A 27,773-nucleotide genomic window follows, 5' to 3' on the forward strand; every position below is an offset into this window, starting at 1 on the left:
ATATTTGCAGAATTGGAAAATGAGAAGTTGAGGCAAATAGCAGTGAAAAGAGAAGAGATTTTATACCTTATTGTCTGACTGAAAAGAAACAAATCTTGGGCCCATATAGTATCCATCCGAAAGTTCTTAATGAACTCAAATGTGAAGCTTCTAATTAAAATACGCAAACTGTCCTTCAGGTAAACTTATAGTATCATTTTTTTTTTAAAAGGATCTGGGAGGAGGCTTTCCAGGAAATTATATTCTGGTTAACTTAATTGCTGTTACAGGTGGAGAGTGTTAAAAACCATAAATGGTAGAATGTTTGTGCAATGCTGAAAAATAAGCATGACTTCTGTGAAGGTGAGAACGGTATCACTAAACATTTAGAGTTCTACATGTGGAAGGGAATGATCTGGAAGACAACATCTACATGGACTTCCAGAAGGTTTCTGACAAACTCCCTAACCAAAGACTGCTGAGCAAGCTTACCAGTTACACTATAAGGTCAGAATTCAAAGTACGTTCAATGAACATGAAATTAGTGAAAGATGAGGAAGCAAAAGAGTAGGAATAAATTGTCAGCTCTTACAAGGGGAAGATACGAACAGTGGGCTCACCCAGGTGTCTCTATCAGCATCGGTGCCTTTTAACTTGTTCATACATTATCCGAACTTAGGGGTGAATATCAAGGTGGTTCACTAATTAACTACATTATTCAAGATAGGTAGGACAAAAATAGATTACAAAACATTTCAAAAGGATCTCTTCAGACTGGGGAATGGGCATGCAAATGGCAAACAGGATTCCATCTAAGCTAGTTTAAAATGAGGTGTGATCCTAAATTCAGATTAAAAATGGTAAGTTCTGAACAGACAACTGACCAAGAAAGGGATGTCGGGGCTACAATGGACAGCCCTATAAAAACAACGAAGTGTTTGTTTTGAAGGCAGACTCAGCATGAACATAAAATTGTGAATAGCACTGCCCTTATTTTAAAAACCCTTGCAAGTGTAATTACACTAGAAATAATGTATACAGTTATTGCAAATGAAAAAGAATATTACAAGCTTGGAAGACATGCAGAAAAGGGAACAAAATAATTAAAGGGCTTGAACTGCTCCTCCATCAGGAAACTGTTTGGGTATAGATTAAGATGTTTGGGGCAGTTTCTTAGAACAATAGCGAGTAAGGGGACTTAGGATACAGGTGTATAAAATGATAAATGGTACGGACAAAATTGATAGAGAGACGTTGTAAAAAATCAGATACATTCAATGGCCACTGTATGATAGATAGATATTGTCTCCAGTACAAGAAATAGTATGTATATCTCTACTGGATCTTATGAGCAGGAAGGTGCTGTTATACTCATCTGCCGCTTGTAGCCTTTCTCACAGGCCACAAGTTGGTCACTGCACAAATAGAAGGCTAGACTGCAGAGGCTGCTAGTTGGATTCAGTACGTATGGTTGTTTGTATGGCCTTTTTTCTCTACAGAAGTCAACACTCACATCAAGTGTCCAAAGCCAGTTCTTAGGTTAGGCCAACTACCATTTTATCATTTAAGAATAATGTAGTCGGATATCCCTTTTATACCTCATTAATAACCAAGAAAAATTATAAAACAAAGAATGGCTCGAAACACTGGAAATGTCCAGTAATGGACACGTTTTCTAAATGAAACATAAACCACAGGAACTAGCTAGACAGTTAGTCACCATAAATCACAAACTCTTCCCAAAACTTTCTTAATGGTTTGTATAATATAATAAAGACAATATCTGTTTTTAGTTAGTATTAGAAATGTAAAAAGCGGACTTATACACAGTTAGGTCATTAGTCTATCTAACCCAGTGTCGTTAACTCTGATTAGCAGCAGCTCCCCAAGATTCCCCCTCTCAGCCCTGCCTGGAGATTGATAATGGGATCTGCTGCATGTAAAGTTCTCATTCTACGATTGTGTTAGCCTCCTTATGTAGTCTCTGGCATTCTATGGTGGTCTCCTGTCCAGGCATGACCCTGCTTAATTTCCTAAACCAAAAAAGATCAGTTGAGTTCAGGTAGTACAGTACGTTATTCTACTTACACCCCCATTTTATTGGGGGGGAAAAGCAAACAAAACCCAACAATTGCACTATAAAGGGTTCTGGACTGTTCAATATATTTTGTTTACTTTCAATATTCTAGTAAGTCATAGTAAAAAACAAACAATCTTGTGGCACCTTGAAGAACTGCACATTCATTGTGGCGCAAACTTCTACGAAATAAGTAATATTAGAAGAGCTTCTGCTGGGTGACATCATAGTCCTGTTCAGTTCAGAATTCTGTTGGCAGAGGCTGACCAGAAGCAAAAGATCAACCACATGTGCTCACATGGGTCACCAATTTGTCTCCCGAAACATATTACTTTTCATACTGGAGGGAACATACAGTAACTGATGGCCACAACTGCCATGAATTCATCTTACGTAGAGCTATCCAGCAGTTCCCCTCTATGAATTCTTCCAGTCCCCCTTTTACAAGTGTGGAAGAAGGTGACCAACACTATTAATCTGTGGGACCATATGATATAGTTCTGGAGAAAGAAGGGCCTATTTTGTCAGATGCACTGTCGTCCAAAAAAGCTTCTGCCATAATAATGTGGTTAATTTTCAAAGGACTTACACCTTAATGGCTGACTTTGCTTTGGCAGACCAAAAGAGCTACCCCTCTGGATATCATTACATTAAATCCAAACTAGGGTTTTTTAGGATACCCCTCCTTCTACTACCTAACGCACCCTACATTTATACTTCATTTCCAAAACTTTTTTGAATCTTTCAATTTGCCAAGCCTGTACCAGTTAGAAAGGGCAACTTCAGAATATGGAGCACTCAGTTAAAATATCCTGTTATAAAATGTAGTACAAAGTACATGAATATTCTAATCCTTTATGTATTTGGCATAGTATCATGTGAAATATATTTTTAAAACTACTTTATTCTCTTCATATAATTCAGAGATGCTGAAGAACCAATTCCTGTTGAAGGGAAAAGTGATGAAGGACTGATGATGGCACATTATCTTTTTCATATATCTTCTAAGTGAAGAGGAAGACTCAGCTTATTGTGTGAATCTTCTAATTCTACTTCCCTAGATAAGTAATTTAAATAAATGCTGTAGTACATACCCATCTTTTGTTTGATCCACCACTCCTCCCAGCAGCTGGACTGTGTTGGGATTGGGTACCCCATCTCCTATTATCTTCAGGAATCGTGTGACAAAGTCATTAGGAGACATAAAAAATTCACCATTTTTCTCAACACTTGCATACTGTTGAAAGAAAAGAAAAAAAGAATGCGGACCTTAAATCACAAGATAGCTGAAAATATGTAACTCACCTGATCATTTATGATGTAACAGGTAAAAGCAGCACTTTGTGATGATGATCAAGCATCTGTCTCCTCTTATAGAAACAAAACCGCATTCATAGCTGTTATCTATATATTTGAACCCCAGTGAGCTAGGAGTCTGGTTGCAGAAGCAGAGACTGGGACTTTAGTTACTCCCTGTGCATCCCAGAAGAGCCAGCTTGTGTGGTCTTGAGCCAGATGCACTATCCCAGAATCCCCCCCGAAGGGAATGAGAAACCACTTCTATCTAGAAAACCTTGAAAAGTGTCAGAATGGACGTGACAGCACACAGTTGTTATTATTATATTATTACACAGTCACCATAACACTCTTACTTAACACTCCATGTATGGCTTTCCTCTTAGTTTGATTAGTGGTATCTATAGGTCTGCCACAATATTCAAGTTGGCGACATATTGCTAGGATGCGCCCTCCATAGATCCCAAAAATTATAAAATACTATTGGGAATAGTTTTCTCATTCTGATTAGGAATTAAGTCAAATCACATTTATTTAAGCATCTCTTTTTTCTGCTATTACAGCATTCAAAGTTGGTTCAAAAAGATACTGATACAACCATTAAATTCATTACATAGCAAATCAATAATAGATCAGTACAGTACATAATTGTTTACAACAATATTACAACAATCATAGATAAAGATTAATCACATTTTGGCACAGCATACTATGGTCAATGCTAAAAAGAAAGTGAAGAGGGAAAGGTACGTGTATTAGCCAACGACTATATCCTATCCTGAGATGATAGATGGGAGGATATATAGACAACTTGTCTCCAATTCTCCAAGCCATGATTTGTGGGGTTCATCTGAAGTAAACCTATCTTTCCTATTTCTGATCCATGAGGAATTTTCACTTTATAATATCTAAAGAAAATACTGGTGGAATATCTTGAAGAACAGGAAAGATTGTAACTTTCTATTACACCAATTTAGCAAATGGCTGCCTGTGCCCATTCATACACATTCATACTTTACCGCCATGTGCAAAACATTAACACTGCCTGACTCTGACAATGTTTTTCAGGTTCTCTCTTCTTTTTACTCCCAAATATCTATCTCTTGGGAGTAAAAGTAGAAAAGAAACAGAAGTGAAAGCAGAAGTAAAACAAATTTTATTTGAAGACTGAAATTACTCTAGAAAGGAAAGAAAGCAATATGAAGAACAGTAATAAAAATGCCCTCAATATGCTATACTGGCCTAAACCCAAGAAATCATATAGTATTACACAGGAAAGGGGGGGTAAACACACAATACATTTGGCATTTAAATTTTTTCCCTTGGGTAGCTGACGAGGTCTAGAGGCTGTAATAAAACAAAAGGAAAAAATACTGGGATGTGGAAGAAAGAGACCACATACACCTCTACGATTTTATGAACTATTACAGGAGCTGGGTAGGGTCTGTATAAAGACAGAGTCTTTATATTATATTATGGGCCTTCACTGATATTGAGGGGGGAAAGTACAGAAGATCAGCAATTCAGAATCTTTAAAATCTGTTCCACTCACAAAATGATATACTAGCATTGTGCTCATGGGCAATTTAATTTCTACCAACAACATATTATGGCAATTGGATGGTAGGCAAGCAGGAAAACATACAGGAGCTTTTTACAGGAATCTGTAACCACCATCAATTACTTAACTGAGTTTCTGCAAAACGTAATTTCTCTTGGTTGTTGTGGGTTTTTCAGGCTCTTTGGCCATGTTCTGAAGGTTGTTCTTCCTAACGTTTCTCTAGTCTCTGTGGCCGGCATCTTCAGAGGACAGGAGTCCAGAACTCTGTCTGTGCTCTGAGCCTTTGAGAGTACAATTTCTCTTGCTTATTGGTAGCATTGTTTCTTTATTTGTTTTGAAAATTTGATCCAGAAACTCAACTGCAGCCCCGTAGCGGTCTGGCTTCGTATACACCACAACCATGTAAAGGGCTTTATAAGGAGATTGGCTGGGATCCAGTGAAACAATGACCATCTCTGCACACTGGCTATATGGACTTGAGGTTCTCTCACCATAGCTCCCCTTTCTGGCCCCTTGTCGTACAGCATTCTTTGGAAACTGAGAAGAGTGATATTGAAAAAGATTTTTTTTTAAATTAAAAAGATTAAAAATAGATCAATGCCGGCCATGCCCAAGCCCTACGGCACACTTGCAGTAGTTTGCAGGATCCTAGCCGTATCTTTTACATATTATTAAAGCAGACTTCACATTCTTTACCACCACATTCCTTCCAAAGCCACAATTCTACATGTGCTGAGGTCAGTGACAAGCTGATAAGAGAGAGAGGAAATACAAAATACTTAGCCAATGCACATAAATGTTACAAAACGTCTTGGGTGGTAGACAAAGGGGCATTAAAATGCAGTTGTAAATAAATTACAAGAACACATAGTTACCCACGTGTCAGCTTGAAAAGAAAGATCTGTATCGCAGCAAACAACATGTTCTCAACAGGAAAGTCAAATTACTAATTACTGTGGTATGTTTCTTTTTTGAGATAGCCTGATAAAACATTTGTTATGATTCTCCACAGAACATTATCCACACCAAGTAACAAATAAGTTACAATTCTGCAACAAACTTCAAAGACTTGGGTTTTATTTTACACTAAAGAAGCTTTTACAAAGCAAATACCACTGCCAGTTCCTATTTCATAAAGCCACAGTTGTGTCTGACAAGTACACTTACATCTTCTATAAGCACAGATGTCACGACATCCTCCTACAAACTGAAATGTATGTGGATTCTTTCTCAAGTCTTTAGCTACCTAGATTTAAACCATATACAAGCAATCTCATTCAGGCATATGTTTCACAGAAGAAAGCCACAGCTTAAACATCTGCTGTCATACTGATGTAATTTAGAATTAAGTACCTTCTCCTTTTTTTAGCTGCAATTTCAGTATTATAAAGCTTACCACATTTCTATTTTCGTATTTCTAATCCAGGTGATAGACCTGAACGGGACTATTTTAGAAAAACCACACAAAAATGTATTTTTAAGAAAATCAGAATCCAAATGTGTGCAAACACACACAAAAAGAATTAAAATAGATTTAAAGAGCCGTAGCAACCTAAAATCACCAGTCTGATTAGTCAGTGATACATCGGAAAGAAAATCCAGCAACACACTTTCATTGCAAGTACCATGGCCCAATCAATTTCACTGTAATCGTCTGAGGGAGAATCTTTCTAAGTCTTAGGCTTGGAAACTTTTTAACACAACAGTTATTCAGAAACAAATCAAATAAGTCAGATATTCTGTGCTTCTACATTTCATTTTTTTTTCCAGACTCGCCCCCCTGCTAAGACATTCAATAACAGAAAGCAGCACAAGGTTTCGGTGTCCCTCTGTTTCTCCCCACTGTGATTTATTCTTGTGTATTTGAAATCCAATCACGTACCCCCCACACTACATATAGAAAATGACCTTGAAAATGTCAGCCTGCTCATTTTGACTGTAAGTCTAATCTCTTAGGTTATGCTAGGAGAGTTACAAGAAGTAGAGTTACTCTGGAAAATTATCATGACAAAAGGGGTAAAAAAAACATCAATTCTGTTAGTTTGGGAATAAAGACTTTCAAAAAGGTGGTTCTATGCAGTCATGTATTTTTCCCCACTTTGGTAATTATACCCACAGAGAATATGATATTACACAATAATGCCTAATGGCTTTTTTGGTAAGTTCCTTCAAAATTCACACTGGATAATCATATATTTTAAATACTCAAGCATTAACTAGTTGAAACCCATTTAAAGCCTTTCCAAATTCAATAGTGGAATATATTTTTAAAAAGGCATTGAGCAAAGTATTTCCAAAGCAAATAGTTTGTAACCAAGAAATATCACATTGACTGAAATGTGTTTAAGTTAAATACAAAATGATGTGATACAAAATGACTGCCATCCTAATTTCCTTGCATTTTGCTTTCCGCATTGTTTTATGAAGCACAGGTCGCAATCCTATGCACATGTACCTGGCAGAAGCCCTAATGAATTTAATGGGACACATTCTAAATTAAATACATACACAAAATGGTATTGTTAATTTCTAATTTCAGCTACTCTTTGTTATGGTTCCGAACTCTCTAAAATGAATACTGGTAGATGTTTTAAAATTATAATTGTTATTAGATGTTTATACAAAGTGTTCTCATTTTGCACAGAGCACTAAACCACTATTCTGGAGAAGCCTGGCTTTTTATAAAATAATTGTATACTGCATGCACAATTCATTTGATCCTGCTTGTTTCCTCTGCTTGTATGACCAACTGAACAAATCAGTAAAGACATCAAAAGAAGGTTCCCAGTTTCTCACTCCTGTTACAAGCGAGGATCAAAACCCAGAGTTTGTTCTTATATATAACTCCTGGTTTATTTGGCAATAATAGAGCAGCATCCTTGGCTTAGACAACATGATAAATAAGGGGCAGGCAATGCCCTTGGTATACAGGGGTTTCATTGCATTGCCATGGGGGTATATCCTCCCAACACTGCCAACAAACTAGGAACAGGAAAAACAGCAGAAAATCAGTGGAATATAGGCTTCCTGGGAGGCACACACCTTGTTTTCCAATAAAATCTTGCTACAAGCACAATTCTGCTGGGAAACATGCACACTTTTTGAATACTACGATTCCCCACAAGAATCACACTATATTAATGCTAGCAGAAGTAACTGCTGAAGGAAATGGAAAAAATGTGGGGTTGCATGGAGTTTGCAGAGCGTGTGCCACCATTCCCTGCACTAAATGAACCACTAGTGGTTTAAGGTATCTGCACGTTTTAAGATGCCACGAAGCATCAGAATGCAGCTTATTGCTTGCAAAATCTTTCATAATAATCTGAGATTCTTTAGTCTCCTGGTTTATCAAACCCTAGAAATAAGTCACTATGTTGATTTTCTAATTTCTAATCAGAAGTATACTTCAGTCAGTCTAGAATCAAGAATAACTTGAGTTGGAAGGGGCCTGAGAAGACCACTGAATCCAACCCCCCTGCTCAGTTCAGGAATCCAAATCAAGGTATATCTGACAGCTGGTTGTCCAATTTTCTCTTGAATGCCTCCACTACCTCCTGAGGTAACGGGTTCCATTATCATACTGCTCTAACAGGTAACATGTTTTTCCTCATATTCAACCTACATCTGGATTCCTGTAACTTGAGCCCATTATTACATGCCCTTCACTCTGGGATGACTGAGAACAGATCCTGCCCTTCTTCTGTATGACAATCTTTCAAGTGTTTGAAAAGTTCTATAATATCTCCCCCTCAATCTTCTTTTCTCAAGGCTAACATGCCCATTTCTTTCAATCTTATCTCACAGGGCTTGCTTTCCAGTTTCCTGAATGGTTTGTATTGTTTTTGCTTTTGAATATCTTTTTTTTTATTTATTTATTTATTTATTTAATTTATATGCCGCCCACTCTACCCAGAGGTCTCTGGGCGGCTTACAACAATTAAAATTCAATACAATAAAAGATAAAATGATTAAAATACAATTAAAATACAATTAAAATTGCCATCAGGACCAACAGTTAATGTTATTTCAATTAAAAGCCTTTTGGAACAGGAATGCTTTTAGGAATGCTTCCATCTAATACTTTTAATATATGTTTGTTTAATTATTTTTAACATGTGAATAACTTTTGTAACTTTTGCTTTCAAATCTTTTTAAGCCACCTTGTGTCCTTTTTTAAGAGAAAAGGTGGTAAGACAGACAGACAGACAGACAGACAGACAGACAGACAGATAGATAGATAGAGAGGCAGGCAGGCAGGCAGGCAGGCAGGCAGGCAGGCAGGCAGGCAGGCAGGTTTAATAGAAACTCACAGACTCTGCGTTATACATGGAATACAACCACTGTGACCAGATCTGTCTTGACCAGCTGAAGTTGGGCATAAAGATTGCTGGCTGTCACCTAATCCACCTACCGTGTTTCCCCGAAAATAAGACAGGGTCTTACAGTGGTGCCCCGCTTGACGACGACAATGTGTTCCAGGAAAATCGCTGTTAAGTGAAATAGTCATCAAGTGGGAAAAAAAAAACCACTGGAATGCATTGAAAACCGGTCAAAGCGTTCCAATGGGGGAAATACCTCATCGTCCAGCGAAGATCCTCCATAGGGCAGCCATTTTGAGATCCCTGTCTTGCAAAGCAATCGGTCCGGAAAACAGTGGGGAGCCATTTTGCCAACCTCCAATCAGCTGTTTCTAATTGTCGTCTAGCAAAAAACGGTTCCCGAAGCAGGGAACTGTTCATCGTAAAACAAAAAAACCCCATAGAAACATCATTTTGCGATCGCTATAGCGATCGCATAAAAGTCATCGTAAAGCGGTTTCGTTATCAAGCGGGGCCATCATCAAGCAGGGCACCACTGTATATTAATTCTTGCTCCAAAAAACACATTAGGACTTATTTTCAGGGGATGTTTTATTTTTTGTCATGTACAGCAATGTACATTTATTCAGATACAGTAATGTCATCGTCTGGTTGCTGCACAATGGTGGAGGGTGAGGTTTCACTTAACTAGGGCTTATTTTGGGGGTAGGGCTTATATTAGGAGCATCCTGAAAAAATTATACTAGGGCTTATTTTCAGGTTAGGTCTTCTTTTCGGGGAAACACGGTAGGAGAGTGCTAAATCTCCCCAAACCACATATGCGATCCTTCAAGGAAGAGTACAATCCCATGTAGGGCACACCAAACCCTGGCTGGCCTATCCACTGACCAAATGAACTTTGGTTGCCTCTGGAATGAGCCCCCATTTATACACCCAATCCAATCCTTCACCACATCAATTGAGAGCTTCAAGCAGGATTTTTGTAATTATTGCTGCTTTGTAATAAGATAACTATGTTTTCAGAAGTCCAATTTCCATAAGGCTCACTTAATATATACTGTATTTGGATTTTAAACCTCAGAATCTGTAATGGGTTGCTGTCTCCAGGAGGAAGAACAACAAGAGTCCTATTGGCCGCTGGTCAGATGGACAGTATACAAATTGAATGAATGAATGAATAAACAATCGATCAATTGATCAAATAAATATATAAAATTGTTTCAGTTAAACCTTGTTGCTCATTTTTGGACCTTTTAATCTTCATTTGCTTCTGATGCACTAAACATTGATAAGTTCAAGATAATACTGCAATTTGAGCAGGGTTTTTAAAATTACCGTTCGTTGTTTTACAAAAATGCTTCTCTCTGTTCCCTTCTTCCTTTAAGTGTGATGTTTTCTGACAAGCAATGTTTATTGTGAGCTGCTTTGGGAACCGTTTGCTCTAGAAGAGCAGCATACAAACTAATTCGTAATATCCTTCTTGCAGGAGTTTGTTGAAAATGCTACTCCTCTCTCTACCTTTCTTACGTATTCGTTGCTTCAACTTCTTAATCAAAGAAGAGGAAGCAGCAAAAACACAATATGAACTCCTCATCACCAACCTGCTGCTTTATGCTATGCCTACTGAGTAAATTCTATGAGACAAAAGCACAAAGTGAATGGCTTGCTGTGGGTCTAGGCAACTCATGCTTTCGGACTGCAATCTCATCATTTGTCATCATTAGCTAGGCTGGCTACAGCTGATGAAATCTGTAACCCCACAACATCTCAAGGGGCTCAGTTTGCCCTTTTCTGGATTACTTAAAGGCAATATGCAAAGCTGGCACATGCATCTCACTTCCTACACCTACACCATAATCTAGTACTGTGTCCCTTTCTTCTCACTCTTGAATTCTTTCTGTCATTCTTAACAATGGCTATAGCTTATACAGCTTAGCACAGAGGCTGGAGTTTGAATTCCCAACATATCTCCCAGGGAGATGGATCAACTAAAATCACCCAGAGCATGTGTTTATGTGCCTTGTCATCTGTGCCATGTTGAGCAAGCTGCACAGTCCCAGAATGTCACCACAAAAGGAAAGAGGACTACTAAACTAGTTCTGAGTACCTTATACTTAGAAAAACTTAGGAGGCTCACCATTAAATCAGAAATGACTTGATGGAGCATAATTAATATTAGATAATTTCCATCGTTATAAGCTCTGCCAAAGTCTAATTTGGATTCCAGACTTTAGAGACACAGTTTAAAATACTTCTTAACAACTGTGAAATGTACTGCCAAATCACTGTTTTGTGTGGTTAGAGCAGCATATAAATCTGCAGCCTACTCCTGATTGCTAAGCAAGGACAGGCATTTAGGTCACATTCCACAGGACAAGCATTTAGGTCATGTTCCTGAAGACTATTTTCCCATTCCCCCCATGAGCTGCACCAAAACCTCTCTAAACTAGGGAAAAGGTAGAAAAAGAAACCAGAAATGGCCAGATATTCAGCTCAGGTTTTCTCAAAATACTAACACTCACTTTTTAAAAGTGCAAGGATTCTTGAGAAAGAGAATCACCACTACAGGGGCCTTTTCCCCCCCCCAGAAATCAGGTATTTTTTGATCAGGAGGTCACAAGAGGCCACAAAAACTGTCTTGGTGGGTTACACTATTCCCGTCACTGATTTAGATGGAGCTACATCCACAGTGGGTCTCTCATAAGAGCAGGGCAACTGGATCTGCATTAGCTTCAGCTCTTGGCCACATATATTCCAAAGCTTTAAGAAAGGGGAGGGGGGAAAGACTGTTGGGGAAAAAAAAGGTTATACACTGTAGTTCTAATGCCCAAATCTTCCAAAGGAGTCTCTCTGTACCACCACCGCCTTCTTCTAGGAAATGTTGAAATTCCTGTTCTGTTGGGGTGGGGCAATACATTTTAATTTCAAGATAGCTATATTTCCCGAGTCTATACAATAATCACTCAAGAATGTATTTGACTTCTTGGAGAGCATTGTTCAATTTTGATAGTGGTATTTAAATCTAACATGGTAATAATACAGTGAATGATTAATGGTTAGAAGACTATCAAGAGATGAATAATGCAATAAGAGCCAAAGAAATGAAAAAACCAAGGCTTTAAAAGATAAAATATTTACTTTTAACATACCTTTAAAAATATTGTTTTCAACTCAGCTGGATCAGCTCTCTTGGTCTGAGCCACCTACAAGTAAATACAATCATATTAATATGCACAGTCTATACAAAGGATGTCAAAATGTCATTAAAAAAGAGAGAGTAATTCAAACAAAGGAATGATTGAAGAAAAATAAAATGTTCCCCTCAGATAAATTAGATAGCAGTTTATGCGAGGTTTACATGAGAAATAAATACTTGCTTAACAGCTACACATAATTATTCAATGTTTTTGCTGGAACTGTTCCCCTGAACAATTTGACAAACCTTAAATAGGTATACACAATCTAAAAGGAAGGCTTTACCTGTGTGATATCATAAACTGTAGTAATGAACTATTTCTACAAAATGAGGTTTAAATCCTGAGGGCATGGGGCAGGCAACCATGAACTCAACAGAAACATTACAGTATTAATTGTTTAATACCAAAAGAAAATGTACCTGCCTCACTCTGATAACTAAACTCATTTTCAAATGATGCCTTGATTTATTTCTAGTAAATGCTAAGGCTTATGAAAGGCTTCAATAAGCCTTTCACAAGACAAGTTCCACAGACAAAAGACAGGTATCAAAAATATACCCTACACTCCCTTGGATTCAAATTTTGGGGCAGAAATAACAGAGGCTTGAGGTTCTTCCCAGATGATGGAAAATAAGGGCAAAGGTTGTCTTTGCTGATAATGGCAGTACTAGGTCACTGGGCCCCTTTCAAATATTACTCAGGTAGTTCTCTCTGTAACTGCTCTTGGATATGTAGAAATTACATCTGCAACACAGTGAATTTCAACAACTTCCTTCTCCTCTTCTAATTCCAAGCTTGTATTCCAAAGAATTGGAAAATCCTTAACCCTTAGCTCTCTTCTTTTCTAGCACCGATACACTCTTTAAGGACAAAAGACTAATGCAGCCATGAGTGCAGCCTCCATTGCACACATGTGCAACCTCTTACACACAGTTAACAATAACCCTTGCAGAGAGACTTACAACGAGAGTAGCACACAGGTCATCCTAGAACAGCTTGTAGCAACCTATCTTTTATCAGGACGGGCCACATGAAACATGGAGGTTACATGGTGCCCCATCTGATTTTGCAGTTCCTGGAGCTCACGGAAACTTCTCCACTGCCATTTATTTGCACTAAAAAAGGGGAGACCATTTTGTTCCTGGAAAACTCCTGGAACCATGAATCAAAGAAAAGGAGACTCTAGAAAAAAACAAAATAAACTATTTTCAGCCCAGGAGCTAAATTCCAATTTGGAAAGGGTTTCAGATGGCATATGCCAGCAATGGGTTAGGCCAAAACAAAGTGGCCAGGGTAAGATATAAGGTACATCCTTCACCTTGCATGTGCCCCTGTCCAATATCCTTCCAACAAATCTATGAAGAGACAGTGGTCACCAACTGGGGTGCTGAGTGGAGTTTTGCCCTTCAATCTTCACTTTCTTTGCTCTATGATCTAGCAACATTCGTTGCTTGCTCCTTTTTCTTTCAAAGGGGAGTTGGGATGGGCCAAGACAGAGTAAAAATGAAAGGAGCAACACTGAAAGGTGGGGTGCATTTCACACGGTAAAATGTTTCCAAACATGATACAGCACTCACGTAGCCATGGTTATTGTTTATTGTAATAATTTTCTCTCCATGAGGGGGGAGAATAAAGCACGTAAGGCTTCTGCCATTGAACAACTCCGGCAAAATGTACAAATCCTAGTTTTTAAAAAAAGATTAATAAAACTCTGCTTAGGAAATATATGATATAGCAGGCAAAATCCTGCTAGTGTTCACATAACATCTTGGCTAAAAAGGCAAGGAACCACGGCATATCCTGGACATGTGATGTCTTATCTATTAGCTGCAATTAGCATCTTATCTATCTGCAATTAGCTATGGCAAGTTATGAACACCAACAGGATTCCAGCTAGTGTCATTAGGACACCTGATTTAAATTAACTCATCATGGCACATTGCTTTCCAATGTGGGGAAATACAACATTTATTCTCATAAACTGGTATGGAGGGGAGCAATAGTAGGGCATGACCCACAAATTTTCACATGAACTCAAGGAATCAAGGGTTGCAATCCTACATATATTTTGATGAAATTCTATCAGATATAGTATAACTTATCTGTAAGAAAACACACACAAGATTCGGATGCATATTGCTTAGAACATAAGAACATAAGAAGAGCCTTGCTGGATGAGGCCAAGGGCTCATCTAAGCCCAGCTTCTTGTATCTCACAGTGGCCCCACCAGATCTCTCTGGGAGCACAAAAGACAACTAGATACCAGTCTTCTGATACCACTCCTCTGCATCTGGCATTTTGAGGTACCTTCCTTTTAAGCCTGGAGTTTATACATCCCCATCATGGCTTGTAACCTGCAATGGACTTTTCTTCCAGGAATCTTTTTGATCCCCTTTTAAAAGGCATCTAGGCCAGATGCCATCACCACATCCTGTGGCAAGGAGGTCCACAGACTAACAACACACTGGGTAAATAAATATTTTCTTTTGTTTTCTTTCAAGGGTTAGTTGGAATGGGCCTCACCTTCCTTAATATTCAAAGGAACACACCCATACAGTGCATCAGCATGTATGTATGTATGTATGTATGTATGTATGTATGTATGTATGTATGTATGTATGTATGTATGTATGTATGTATGTATGTATGTATGTATGTGTTTAGATTTTTACCCATCTAATGGCCAGACATTTGCACATTAATACATCATCTCAGATGCAAGTAATACATCACTGAAAAGCAGCTTTAGCCAAGTTGTTCAGTACTGTACTATGTTACTTGCTGCAAGTCAATATGCAACTGATGCAATGTTGTGGCACAGGCTCACATCTAATTAGGGTGCTGAACAATTGGTTAATAGCAATGGTATGTCACAGTAGTTCCCAATCTTGGACCCACAGATGTTCATGGACTAGAAATCCCAGAAGCCTTCACAACTAGCTGTGCTGGCAAGGATTTCTAGGAGTTCTAGTCCAAGAACATCTGGGAACCCAAGATTGGGACCCAACAAGAATCTGCAACTGTGAACAATGATGCGACTCAAGAAAAAGCAATAACAATATCCAAGCCAATGTTCACAGTACTCTTCTATTGGAAAAAAGTAGGGTTTTAAGCAAGGCTATAACTAAGCTGAGGCAACTAGGGGTTTGCCCCAGGCTCCAAAATTTTTCTGTGCTTTTACTGATCATTGTTAGGAATATCTCCTGACCATATCTGCCTTAAAAAAAAAAGCATTAACATTCTCTTTCTTTTTGGGACACACAATATTCTCTTCCTCCTTCTGCATTGGGGACATACTTCGAACTCATGGCAGAGAGGATAGGAGATGACACCATTTGCTTTAGGTGCCAAGATTGCTAGTTACAGCTCTGGTTGTACAGCAAAACTACTTACCAGTGATTTTGTTAATCGTTCACTTTCTCTAAAAAGTTATCTATTATTCAAAGTAAGCCCAAGCACTTCAGAAGCACTTTATATTTCTTTTTTTTTCTATTCTACTAATCACACACTAGCTTTTTTAAAAGGAAAAACGCAAAATCTACATTGTTGGTTTTCAAAGTACAAAACAGGAAAAGATATTAAAGAAAATTCAACTATTCGTTGATTTTCTCAATGGAACCCCAAGTCAATAATCTTTAGTGTAAGTGGTTTGTTATCAGATTCTTTCCCAAGTGCAATGAAAACTCAAAACTTCTCCCACAAACATTAAGCATGGCTTAATGGGAAAGATACAGATCCGGAGTGGCTTTTAGAAGCAGTCCTAACAATACTGTTTTTGTATCTAATGTGGATTTATCTTTTAGGAAGTCATGAGAGTATATTGCATGTGACTCTAGAAGCAACCATTTTATATTCAGCAAGCTATTTAACAGTAACTTTGAATGGTTTGGAGAAAGGAAATTTGTCCTATTACTGTAAACACACATCATTGTATGATGCAGATTCTTTGCTGCCTATCATAACATCAGGGCTGCCTTTCTAACAATATATTCTGTTCTGTGCCTGAGTAATGAATGGGCATAATATTTCATTGATGCTGACATGGTGACATTCATCCGTGTTACACCAGGCAGAAACACAAGAATGTGAAATGTTTCTTGTGAGGGGGAAAAATCTTTTACAAAATCAAGTCCCATCCTCTTACTTTATTTAGCCCATGCTTCTCATTAGAATTATCCACTGGATAGCAAAATACATTAGCCCATTGGAAAGGAACTGGATATTTTTAGTCTACTTACGGGATGCTAGCTATTTGGGGGTTAATGATGTTTGGCAGTTTCCCCTTTTAAAACTCACCAGAACGGCATGAGCAATTGTGGGGTAGAAAACCTGAAAATGTGTGTTATCCAAGTGAACATGCTGACCTAAGTGTCATAATCTTGTGCTAAGACAGTTATTTGCTCAAGAGCACATTCACAAGGGTTTGCGCTCTCTGTGGTAGACTGGACTTGAATTCAATGAATCCAGCAACCATGGTAAGATACCTTTCCTTCTCCATAGAAAAAGACCTCATGCCACTCTTCCAGTTTCTACAAAAAGGATCACACAACATTTCAGAAGTCCGGCTTTCTGCCAAAAAATAACATTTCAGCATGAAAGACATCCCATCCCAAGCCCTACGCAAAAAAAAAGTAATTATGAAAGCTGCCAGAACTGTATGGAACAGTAGGGCACAATTAATTTCTAGTAAATAGGAGACCACACTGGTCCCTTCCAATGCAGACTTCCAAAAAAAGCGGTCTGGGCAGTTAGGTATCTATTTGGCTACAAAGCCAGAGATTGGAAACCTGATTCACAACTGTGCCTCTGTGGAGAAAAGACAGTCTATGCAGCCTTAGCCAAACTGCATAGTCTCAGGGCACTCTCAGAAGAAGGGAACTGAAAACCATTTCTGAGCAATCTATACCCAAAAAACCCTGGAAAGGTTCACTAAATTGGAATCAACTTCACAGCACACAATTCTTATTATTAGATTTCCAAAACAAGTGGAATTAATAAAGGTTTATGCTCAGATTATTTTCCTGGCTTTGCTTTAAATGTCAGCTGACTTGACAGCACAACTCCTGCTGCAGATGAGAAAACAATAGCCTTTCTGATTTCCCATGTTGAATTTTGCAATGCAGTGCTTGGATTTTTAAAAGGGTCACAAGATGTGTCCTTATAACAAAATATATTTATAAACATAGATCTTGAAAGAAAGTATGCTTAAAAATACTGTGAGAAAACTGCTTCAAAAATACAATTCTACGACTTATTTAAATGTGATTTCACGGGGCTATTTTTTTAAAATGCAGATTAATGTGCAAACAGAGTAAAAATAAACACTCAGGCTCAACTTAGCCTTTTTCTGCATTAACTGCAGTACTGTATTGCAATTTTATAAAGTATGACTTGTATTTATAATAAATTCCATGATGGCTTTTAAATTAGTTTATACAGAACAGTTAAAATATTTTGCATAGATTTCCTCTTTAGTACATTGTATTTATGTTGATAATAGGAAATTGTTACTTAATTTGGATCCTTATGTTACCCACCTATGTCACAAGACATAGGTGGGTAAAGCCCTAAACGGTTTAGGGCCTCGATATTTGACAGAATGCCTACTTCCACCAAGATCTACCCGTATCACTCGATCGAGTCAGGAGATGAGGCTGAGGGGCCTGACACCGAGGGAGGCCCGGAAGGAAAAAAATAAGAAATCGGGCCTTCTCGGCGGTGGCTCCTCACCTGTGGAACAACCTCCCTCCAGTGATTCGTGCGGCCCCATTGCTGGGTATATTTAAGACCCAACTAAAAACTTGGATGTTTAAGCAGGCCTTCCCTCCAGTCAATACTTAATTTTTTTCCTTTCTCCACTTATTTTTTGTTATTTTTCCATCTTGAAGAATCTTTTTATTGTTTATTGTTTTATAATTTTCATTTTGCTATATGTATATCTTACTCTTTATTTTGTCTGGAAGCCGCCTAGAGTGGTCGCAATGACCAGAAAGGCGGGGTATAAATAAAATAAATAAACAAATAAGAGAGAGGGATCAGTAGACCGGGGGGGCACACACCAAGATTTGCAAAAGAAGGGCAAACGTTATAGTGAAAAAGTCAAAAGGTCTCAGTGAGAGCTGAACATGTGAAGTCAACAATTAATACTAGTTGTTGGCAGAGAAAGGTGAAAGACTGGAGTGGGAATGGAAGATTGTGCAAAAGGGCATGGCTGGCCATCATCTTGAACAGCAACCCTGAGCACTGCAACATTTCATGGTAGATCCCACTTGCAGCTTTCTTAGTCCATGCTATAATAATGAGCTCTATAAGACAGGCCAACTTAACCTGAGTAACTGTTCTTCATTGTGGACTATTTTCTGGGAGGGGGTTTAGCGGGGAGAAAAGGTACAAACAGGTGCACAGAATTCATCATCCTGCGCCCTGCTTTCCCATCTTTTATTTTGGCACCAGTACACCTGATGCCAGCATCCTCTTCAGGATGGATAGCCCTTGTTCCTTTTCAGCACTGTCAGAGTCCAAGTTAAGAACCTTGATTGCAGTACCGAGTGATGAACTGATACAGACGGCACGGCATGCCACAAAATGCAATCAGCAGGTTTACAAGCAGAAAGCAGCCAAGTGTCCTATATTTCGAATTGTCTGATTAGACAAAGAGGGTACAGAGACGATAACAGTGCTGAACATTTGAGGTCCAAACAGTAGCATCCACCCTCTATAAAAGGATCACCTGCCCTTCTTAATGGCTAGCTAGACATTTTCCCTGGTATACTACTATAATCAAATCCCAGTCCCTGAAATATAGTGTTGTGCTCTGGATATGACACCCTAAAATATAGGATGGTGGATGAGAAGTACTGAAATGACTGAAAGGGGAAAATATCAGCAGGCAGCGAATAGTCAAATGACAACTGGAAACCAGTCCTTTGATTCTTCGTGTCAGGCGGAAATTATTTTTAATAAGTGCTACTGCATTTATTCAGAATAGGTGTCAGGGATCAAAGCTTGTGCTTTTAACTTAGCTGTTGGTAAGATTAGGGAGGCAACACCACAGCTTTTGGGCTGCCACCAAGGATCTTTTCCTATGTTTCATTATTATTTATATCTATAGCATCATCACTGTGCATTATGTAATAAACAGCACAAAGGGACTGGGCAATGCCCTAACATGCTTTCAAACTGAAGCTTACAAGTTAAAATTAAAATTAGACAGAAAAGGAACTGAGGAAGAAAAGGGGAAAGTAGCAGCGTCAGGGCAAATCCTAAGAGAATCTATGATTAAAGTGTGCTTATTGACTGAATGCGGCACATTTATAAACATTATTATGAGATTACTAGCTGACAGTCTTAAGTCCTAGAGATCATGACAGGGAATGGGATAACAACATTTTGGACTTTATAGCTCCCAGCTAGTGGTTTGATTTTTTTTTCCTGAATGAAAACTAAAATGTAGTGCAATGTGCTGCTAATATTTCATCAATGATAGAAACTGCTCAGCAGGATTTGTACCTGTTCATGGCACTGAGGACAGCTTGTTGAAGAACCCACCATATTGGTAACCTAGACTAATCCAGTTGTGTCCAAAACCCAAAACCATCCAGTAGGGCAAGGATGAGCAACTTTGATGGTTAAATAGGGGGATCCTAGGATCAGAGACTTAAAAAAAAATAACAGCCTCAGGACCACACTATTTCCATCCCTTCACCAGCAATAGATATACTCCTGGTAGGATATTTTACAGTGGTGCCTTGCTAGACGATGATAATCCATTCCACTGAAATCGCTGTTTAGCGAAATTATTGTCTAGCGAAAAGCATTTCCCCATTGGAATGCCTCGAAATCAGTTTAATGCGTTCCAATGGGGAAGAATCATTGTCTAGTGAAGATCGGCCATAGGAAAGCCGCTTTGCGAACCGCCGGTCAGCTGTTTAAATCACTGTTTTGTGAAGCTTATGTCCTGAAAACACCTGTTTGCGAGTGTGGAGGGAGCTGTCAAAATCGTCATCTAGCGAAAATCGGTTTGCGAAGCAGGGACCAAACATTGTCCAGCGAAATGCCCCCATAGGAATCGCTGTTTTGCGAATCGCTATAGCAATCGCAATAAGCCAATGTCTAGCAAAAAAACTGTCATGCGGGGTAACTGTCTAGCGAGGCACCACTGTATGGCAATGTCATAGAATATTCACAGATTTTCCAAGTGATAAGATATGATATGGACAGAGTCATATAATACCAGAGTACCTAGTGCAAGAGAAAAGCAGTTTACTTGACAGAAAATAAGGTCTTTGATAGAACTGACTACTAAAGACAGCAAAAGAGCTGGATGACGAAGGAGCAGAGTGGGGATCTACATGGTGTATACGGATTTCAAACATCCAATCATAACTGGGGTTAAAGTTTTTGGCACTGAAAGAATTTGAAAGCTGCTAGAACGTATTTCACTGTCAAGTACAATAACATAGCTATTTTGCCTAGGTAAAATATTTTCTTCCTAACATAGCATCTCTCTGCTTCCCACTAAGCAAAGATGCTAGACATTTCAACACAGGTGCCCACTGAATCCACATACCTTTCTCCCCATAAATCACTGTACTTAAAGAGCAATATGCTTGTGAACTGTAGCTTCCCATTCAGCAAATAATTCGCCTGGGCATGTATTCTCACTCAGCAGCACTACAGCAGGAGAGGGAGTCAAAACTAGTGTTGAACAGTAAGGGAGCAGCAACAACCACCCAAACGTCTGCTAGTAGCTACTAGACAGCATCAAGGTGTCCAACTAGCCCTGAAGAGATGGTAAACACCCTGCCAGGACCTTGAGAAGCCGACTATTTTAGTTGCCTGTCTGTCTGGGCCTTAAAGAAAAAATAATGAGAACTTGCCAAGCATCTAGCAGTGCAAAATACATGGCTGGTGGGCCACAAGTTGTACTAGCCTGCAATTGGAGCCATCTCTGAAGTTTCCATCTAGCAGGTACACAGAGATGTATTTCATTATTGTTCATACATCATCACTGGGTGTGGTGCTTTACAGACTTTCTTAAGCAAATAAAGCAGATCCCTGACCCCACGGAGCTTACCATTCTAATTTGGTCAATACATACAACAATAGCCAGGATCGAGAGGAAGAGACTTTAATCAATAGTTAAGAATACAAAGTAAGGGCTACAGGTTTATTTTAGAGAAGAGAACAAGACAATCGCATATAAACGTGCTTAAGAACACACATAATATTACATTAGATAGTACTTGAACTGAAAACAAAAGTAGAGGAAAGCAAATATACTTAAATAACTTAAATAATATCCAAGGAAAAAATCTCTATAAGCCTGCCTGGCAGCTTTTAATCAAAACTGGAAGCCTTCCAATCCATCGATCTTTTGAAGTCATGTCTTTCTCCTCCCACACACCTTCCACTACGACTATGGCATAACAACACGGGCATCCATCATCTTTCTACATCTGTTACTTCTTGTACTTGAAGAAAACACAAGTTTAACCTTCAAATGCTAAACTGATGAAACACATTAGGTAGAGCCCACCACCCACTCTTTTCCTCTTTCTGGGAAGCATACCAACAAGCAGTGAAAGATAGACAGTCTGTTTCTCATGCACTTGGCTTCCAAAAATACATGCTGGTGCTCAAAGTTTTCTCATCTTATAAAGTGAAGTGGTGACTGAACCAATTGTCACTACAGGTATTTTTACCATTCAAGCTATAAGAGGGACACAAAGCACTCTGAACATGTTAGAATACATTTCTTTAGGGCCATTTTCTCCAAATGCATATAAGGTTATGTTAGAAATTCCTGACTTAAACCTACAGTATTCCTTTTTCAAAAATCCATACAAACAATTGGCATTTAAAAAAACATTGGCAGCTTCTGCATCCCCTTCTTAGATGCACGCCTTAATGGGTCTGAGTGTGTCAGAGAAGCAAAGAGTATCAGAAGACCATATTCTATTACTAGCTTAGACTCCTAGTAGGGCCACCAAAGGCAGAATGATCACAGCCGAAGCACCACACTAAGATGCATTCACCCTCTTCAGGAGTAACAGTCACATCAACAGAAGAGAATGGATAGTTCCAGTGGTGATGGGTAAGAGAAACTTCAGAAGGGTAGGTGCTGAGCAGCAGTGATAGCTGAAGGTGACACTAGTGGAGGATATTTCACAGATGATGGCAGCAACAGTCATGCTAACCTTTCTTAGTACTGTGGAGAAGAAGACAATCGTAAACCATAGCTGAACCTTTCTTACCTTGAAAATCCTATGAAGAAATTGTCCAAAATGAAATGAGAGATAATGCTGGAAGATGAGACTTCCAGGTCAGAAAGCAACCAGTGAACTACTGGGTAAGAGCAAAGGTCAAGTACAAATAGAACTGTAATTAATGATGCAACTAGATTAAAGCCAAAACGACATCTAGTGGCTGACATGCACAGAAAGGAAAATCCAATGCAGCACAACGCACAATGTAGTTGGACAACAGAACAGTTTAAGTATGAATCAAGTCAAATTGGAAACCGTAAAGCAAAAATAAAATTTGAAAACATGGAATGTTTAAATGTCGCAGTGTTTGGTATCAGTGAACTAAACTGGATTAGAATGGGATACCTTCAGTCAGACAACTACCAAATGTTTTACTCTGGAAATGACAAATTCAGGAGAAATGGAGTGGCTCTAATAATGAGGCAAGATATAGCACAGGCAGATAGGGGCTATATTGTAAGATCTCATGTAATAATATCCATCATACTTCCGGGAAAACCTATCAACAAAATCATAAATTAAATCTGTGCTCCAGAAACAGAAGAAGGTGGAATTAAAAGTTTTTATACAAGCATTCAGGAAGAAATTAATCACACACCAAAAGAAGACTTGCTTATAATCATAAGTGACTGGAATGCAAAAGTAGGAAACAAAACATGACCAGGAACAGATTGTGATACTGATCATAAACTGTTAGTATCAAATATAACAGTAAAATTGAAGAAGATCACTAAAAGAATCCTAGTGCCAAAATATAATTTGAACATTTCTGAAGAATTTGAAGTCCTCATAAAGAACAGATTCACATTACTAAATTCAATTGAGCAAGAATAAATGTGAACTGAAACCAGAGATACAGTATTAGGGAAAACTGCAAAAAGACAATTCCTATGGTAAAAAGGAAAGAAAAACCTGAAAGGTCGATGGAAAAAACAATTAAAATTGCTAAGGAAAAGTGAGAAGCAAAGGAAAAGGTGACAGAAATAGGGTGAGAATCCTGACGACTATGACGTCAACACAAAGAGAACTACAGTGGTGCCTCGCACAACGATGTTAATTGGTTCAAAAAAAAAAAAACACTGTTCTGTGAAACATCGTTCTGTGAAACACCATTTCCCATAGAGATGCATTGAAAACCGTATAATCCATTCCAATTGGAACGGATTGCCGTCCTTAAGCGAAAATCCCCATAGGAAACATCGTTGTGTGAAACAATGTATCCACCATTCAAATGCATTGAGTAGGCTTCAAGGCATCTCAATGGGGGAGAAAAGAATTCACCAAAAATTAACAAAGACTCAGAACAAAACCAGATTAAGTTTGCAAAGGTTTCACAAGCTGCACTAACGAGTCCAAGCATTTAAAACAGTTTCTGAGTCTTCGTTAATTTTTGGTAAAAAATTTTCTGCCCCATTGAGATGCATAGACCCCCCCAACCAAGAAGCAGCATGGCAGCAGTTAAATTTTTTTTTAAATCAGATTTGAACTTGGGCATCCAAATCCCAGAGGCAGGCATGGCCACAAGAGAACAGCAACCATTTCCTTGCAGAATTCCACACACACAAAGCATAACCCCCCCCACAACCAAGAAGCAGCATGCAGGAAAAAAAATTAAAATCAGGTTTGAACTTGGGCATTCAAATCCCACACAAATCCACAGAAACCCCCAGCCAAAAAACCCCCTGCAATTTCCCCAATGAAAAAAAACCCCATAACCAAAGCCAGACAGACCCAAATTCCCCCTTGCAAAAATCATCAGAGTTTTGCAATACAGTACAGTACAGATACACTGTAAAACCCACCACCCACCCAGGAGAAGAAATGCAAGCTTACCTTTGAAAGTTCTCCAGCACAGAAAGCACCCACAAGACAGAGCAAAGAGGCAAAACCAACCTTTGAACTGCATGTGGGAAGGTAAACCCAGGATGCATGGGGAAGGTTTTTTATCCCTTCCCTGCACAGGCGCAATGCATCCTGGGTACAGGCAGTTAGAAGAACAAATTAGCATTGCCAAACAGCCACCTTTCCTGCTCTTTTTTGAAAACATCGTTAAGTGAACCAGGGGACCCAAAATGCAATCGTTCTGTGAAGCATGGTCCCAAAATCGTTGTGTGAAAATTCCCCATAGGAAACATCGTTGTGTGAGGCGGCAAATTTTTCAGAAAAAGCCATCGTTGTGTGAATTTATCGTTGTGTGAGGCACTCGTTGTGCGAGGCACCCCTGTATTATAATAACCAGTGCAAAGAAATAGAATAATAAAAGAGGAAAAACAATAGATCTGTTCCAGAATATCCAAGAAATCAAAGGGAAGTTTAAGCCTAAATTAGGAATCCTGAAAGACCAACAGGAAAGTACACTGTCTGATCAGGACAAAATAAAGAGAAAGACAAAAATCATGACTACAGAAGAACGATACAACTTTTAATGTTTAATGTTGACAATAAAGAAATTGACATAGTGAAAAAAATTATACTTTGGTTCAATCATAAATCCAAAGAGAGACTGCAGCCAAGCTATCAGAGGACTGAGATTTGGATGGGCAATAATGAAGGAATTAGAAAATATCATTAAGAGTAAGGGTGAGTCACTGGAGATGAAGGCCAAGATCATCCACACTATTGTATTTCTGATCACCATATATGGGTGTGAAAACTGGACAGTGAAGAAAGCTGTCCAGTTTTCACCATTTGAAATATGGTGCTGGAAGAGAGCTTTCTGGGTATCCTGGACTGCCAGAAAGACAAAGGAGTGGGTCCTAGATCAAATCAAGCCTGATCTATCTCTGGTGGCAAAATGATGAAACTGAGGCTGTCCTAATTTGGGCACATCATAAGAAAGCAAGATTCATTGGAAAAAAAGTAATTCTGAGAAGGGTTGAAGGCAACTGGAAAAGAGGAAGACCAAATATGAGATGGATTGGTGGCAGTTCATGACCATCTCTAGTGCCCAACTGTGCAACTAAGATGGGCACTGGCACCTTGTCAATTAGCCACAATTAGCCACAGCAAATAAAGCAAACCTTATGTGAATACTGACAGATTCTAGCTATTACCTGCAGCCAGTACAGCCAAATGCAAGTAATGATTGCAGTTGCCATCCAACACCATTCTGAATGCTACAAGCTGCCCATTCCTAATACTTCCGAAAACAAATCCAAATGAGGTCAAGATTTCTTACAAGCAACAGCCCTGTAGGAGGGGGCACCACAGTTTCAAGCTAAACATCAAAACTTCTTCTGTGGGGATATGGGGTACATAACATTTGTAAACCTACTCCCTCTTCATTCTGAATGCCTAATGAGTAACCACTGAATAATATTTATTATTAAAAATTCCAGAGGCTGGAAAAGTTACTTTTTGCACCAGATCAGAATCTCTGATGTAGTCCAAGGGGGAAACAAAGGCAATCTTTTTTATTTCTGATTTCAACATTACATCCTGGTCTTTAATTTTATGTAGAAGAAAATGCTGTTTGAGCTTTCTTGGAAAGGAAACCTAGAGCCATTCAGAAGTAATATTAAACAATTCCTTAAAGGATGTATAAGGCTTTCATTAGCCCCATTTTGCTTAGAATTCTTGATGTTTGTTTAAATCTTGTTCCTGGTATACTGTTTGTTGTGGAAACTATTAAGAACTATCATTACTTGTGATTAACCTGCTTCCAAACTTCTGGTAATTCCTTCCAAATGTCTGCCTCCCCAGAGCATAAACAGAATACAGAAAGTGGTTTGTTGTGTAACAAGCACAGAAATGTTGAGGATGAGGCTGGCACAGGTGGCACTACCAACTTCTTTGTGCGCATTTGGACTGCCAATGGTTAGCTAGTGCTGTTCCCTCTCAAAAAAGTTGAAGGAATCATTGTAAACTAAAGCAGTTTACAGAAAAAGGGAAGCAAGCCCAGAGGAAAATCTTAAAGTTCTCCCTCATCTATAATATAACTTGACGAACAAGGGGTGAAGAAAAAGCATTTCGTAATGAAATGTTACTACCAGTCATGGCTAACATCATGGTGGGCACCTGTAAATTCAATGCTGTAAAACAGTGGCAAACTAGCTCTAGAGATCCAGATATTCATTTCAGGTTTTTGTAGAACATTTTTGGGCTTCTAACTGGAGGAAAAAAATATTCCTGAAGGCTTCCAAGAAAGTAAATGGGTACTTTACCCCCCCCCCACACACACACACAATCTTTTCCAGTGATAAGGTGGGGACTGCAGGAGGGAGAATCTTGGGTTATACGTGGCCCATGGTCCACATTATGTCCACCTCTACACTGTAAAGTTTCAATGTCACTGCAAACTGGTCATGCACAGTGGTGCCTCGCAGGGCAAAAAACTCACAAGACAAATGGTTTTGGTAATGGGGGGTTTGATGACTCACAAGACAAATGTTCCTATGGCCGTGCTTCACAAGACAAATGTTTTCTGTTTTTTGTTCCTGCCTCATGTTTGCTGATTTTTAAATGTTTTTCTATGATGTTTAAAAAGTTAAAGTTTTGTAAACCAAATTGGACTTTATTCTGACTTTTTTTGCCCATAGGAACGCATTAATTAGATTTCAATGCATTCCTATGGCAAAATGCGTTTCGCAAGATGAATTTTTCGCAAGACATTAACCACGGAACGAATTAAAATTCGTCTTGCAAGGCACCACTGTACTTTAAAATGCAAACTGAGTACAGTAGGAAAAATCCCCTCCATGAGATCCGTATCCATGGGATCAGTATCCAATTCACTTATCCTTTGCCTGCAAACATTAAATTTAAAAAACCCAGAAATACATATTTATACATATTTCCATGGTGTATTTACCAGTACTGGTCATTAGAGGGAGTGAGCAACCATGCTATGTATGTGGTTCACTATTTTCAGCATCCACGGGGGAAAGGGGCTTGGTACTGATCCCCCATAGATAGCATGGCCCTACTGTAAAGGGTAACAATAATAAATGTGTGCCATCTGACTGAATCTGACTTAGGGCAACCCCTTCACTAGTTTCCAAAACACAGGGTTCTCAGAAGTGGTTTTCCAGTCCCTTCTTCTGGAGGAGCGCTGGGACTGTATATCTTGCCCCAGT

The 27,773-nt window shown here is 38.8% G+C and overlaps 1 protein-coding gene across 3 annotated transcripts in view; it reads right to left on the reverse strand.

The window, feature by feature from the left end:
• SLC25A13 (solute carrier family 25 member 13) overlaps positions 1-27,773 on the reverse strand; it is a 139,403-nt gene that overhangs the window by 90,707 nt on the left and 20,923 nt on the right. For 2 of the 3 annotated variants that reach the window (XM_073003209.2, XM_073003208.2), the window contains 2 exons: positions 12,382-12,435; positions 3,151-3,293 (listed from right to left, as the gene is read on the reverse strand). In XM_073003209.2, coding sequence (XP_072859310.2) covers positions 3,151-3,293; positions 12,382-12,435 — 197 coding nt within the window. The remainder of the gene's footprint in view (positions 1-3,150; positions 3,294-12,381; positions 12,436-27,773) is intronic. The other variant, XM_078378710.1, reaches the window with a different exon arrangement.

The sequence above is a fragment of the Pogona vitticeps genome, chromosome 6 (assembly GCF_051106095.1).
Source record: "Pogona vitticeps strain Pit_001003342236 chromosome 6, PviZW2.1, whole genome shotgun sequence".
NCBI lineage: Eukaryota > Metazoa > Chordata > Lepidosauria > Squamata > Agamidae > Pogona > Pogona vitticeps.